Consider the following 1850-nt stretch of genomic DNA (forward strand, 5'->3'; position numbering starts at 1 on the left):
TGGTACAATGACAGACACATAGATCAATGGAATCGAATTGAGAATCCAGAGATCAACCCATCTATCTATGGTCAACTGATCTTTGACAAGGAGATGATGGCAGTTTAAAGACTAGTATGTCCCTGATTCAAGTCAAAGTCTTCTCAGTTTCTTCCTGTGAATCTAAAAGTTAGACAGTGACTAAGGCTGACTAAAGCAGAATTGTGCTTTTCAGTTGTGGTGGAGGAAAGTACTGAATACCACATGGACTGACAAAAGAGCAAACAGATCTTGGAGAAGGGGCAGCCAAGAGTGCTCTTTTAAGGCAAGGATTGTGATACTTTGTCTCATATTCCTTGAGCATGTTGTTAGGAGGAACCAGTCCTTGGAAAAGTGGAGGGTTGGTGAAAGAGAGGAAGACCCTCAATGAGAAGTGACTGTAGCAGTGGCCTGGAGTTAATCAGAGGTGGTGAGGATGTTGCAAGATGGGTCAGGGTTCAGATCTGCTGTTCATAGGATTGCTGTGAGTGTCAGTTCCAAATCTTAGTGACCCTCCATTGGATTTCTGCATCTGTAAACCATAACAGGAAGAGGTCCCACCTTTTCCCACATAGTGATTGTGGCTTCAGATTGTTTTAGGAAAAACAAAATTTGGATTTTTCTCATCTATCCACAATTTTTATATTTTCAGGTGCTTTAAGATTAAACTATTACCCTAATCCTTAATTATCTTTACTGTAATTATTATGGGAATATATTTCTCAGGGAAGAAAGAGTTTTTATTTCATTAATTTATACATATTTTATCATTATTATAACTTCTGTCATTCATTGTCAGATTCAAATGTCATTTATTTTAATTGTGTTGTTTTTAATTGCAGGTATCATTAAACAAGCTAATGGAGACACTTGATCAGGCAGAACCATATTTTGTAAAATGCATTCGTTCTAATGCTGAAAAGGTAAAAGTATCTTATAAAGAACATTATCAGTCTAAGCTCATGACTTCAAACTGTCCTTCACTTTCTTTCTATGAGTGTTAAGTGATAGGGAAGAGTGCTATAGCGTTTTCATTAAATAAAACGTGTTCTATAAATATTTTTTATGGCTAATCCTTGTAATTTCTACAGTTAACCTACCTGTGTAATTTTTATATGGACTTGATTTAGTACACAGACATTACAAAGCCACCCGCTGCACTGTGAGAGAGAGATGGACAGTCTCTTCCCATGTAAATTATAACCTCTGGAAACTAGATGGAGGATTAGCTCTGAGTTAGTTCTGCTTCAACAGTAATGAGGTTGAGATTTTTTGTATATTTTAAGGAAATAAATACTTTGAAATTTTGTGAGAAGTTATGCAATGTTTTCTACTCTAAGATTAATCTCTCATCTGGATTTAAGCACTTAGAATTTCTCTTATATAGAAGATTCTTACCAGTTTTGCTTTGGGAATATCCTATGGTTACAATTCTCTGTGACATTTTCCTTAAAAAGAGCTTTTGCAAAAAGTGCCTATCAGTATAAATGTTTGTCCATCATAAGAAAAAAAGTTTCCTAAATGTAGTTAAAATGTGGTAGAAATTACATTCCGCTTTTACTTTTTTTTTCTCTTTTAAAAATACACACATTTAATGTTGGTTTGTTTTAGTTTTAAGTAAAGCAATTCTAAAAATACAAACTGAACATCAGAGTCATGTGAACCACCATGATAATAATAAGACAGACATTCACAATAATTACGACTAATGACAGTTCAGCTTGATAAATCATCTTCCAAGTATGTTAAAGATAGTTACTAAAATACTGCTGGTGTTTAGTTAGAATTAAGAGACTTTGGGGAAAATAAAATAAGATGATACAAGTGGAGTG

At 34.2% G+C, this 1850-nt stretch overlaps 1 protein-coding gene across 1 annotated transcript in view; it reads left to right on the forward strand.

The window, feature by feature from the left end:
• Positions 1–1850, forward strand: part of LOC102870680 (unconventional myosin-IXa-like) — a 266823-nt gene that overhangs the window by 140894 nt on the left and 124079 nt on the right. Inside the window, 1 exon segment of the mRNA XM_006888336.1 lies at positions 861–941. Coding sequence (XP_006888398.1) covers positions 861–941 — 81 coding nt within the window.

This window comes from Elephantulus edwardii, unplaced genomic scaffold (genome assembly GCF_000299155.1).
Source record: "Elephantulus edwardii isolate Elephantulus edwardi_28Jun2011 unplaced genomic scaffold, EleEdw1.0 scaffold00066, whole genome shotgun sequence".
In the NCBI taxonomy this organism is placed as follows: Eukaryota; Metazoa; Chordata; class Mammalia; order Macroscelidea; family Macroscelididae; genus Elephantulus; species Elephantulus edwardii.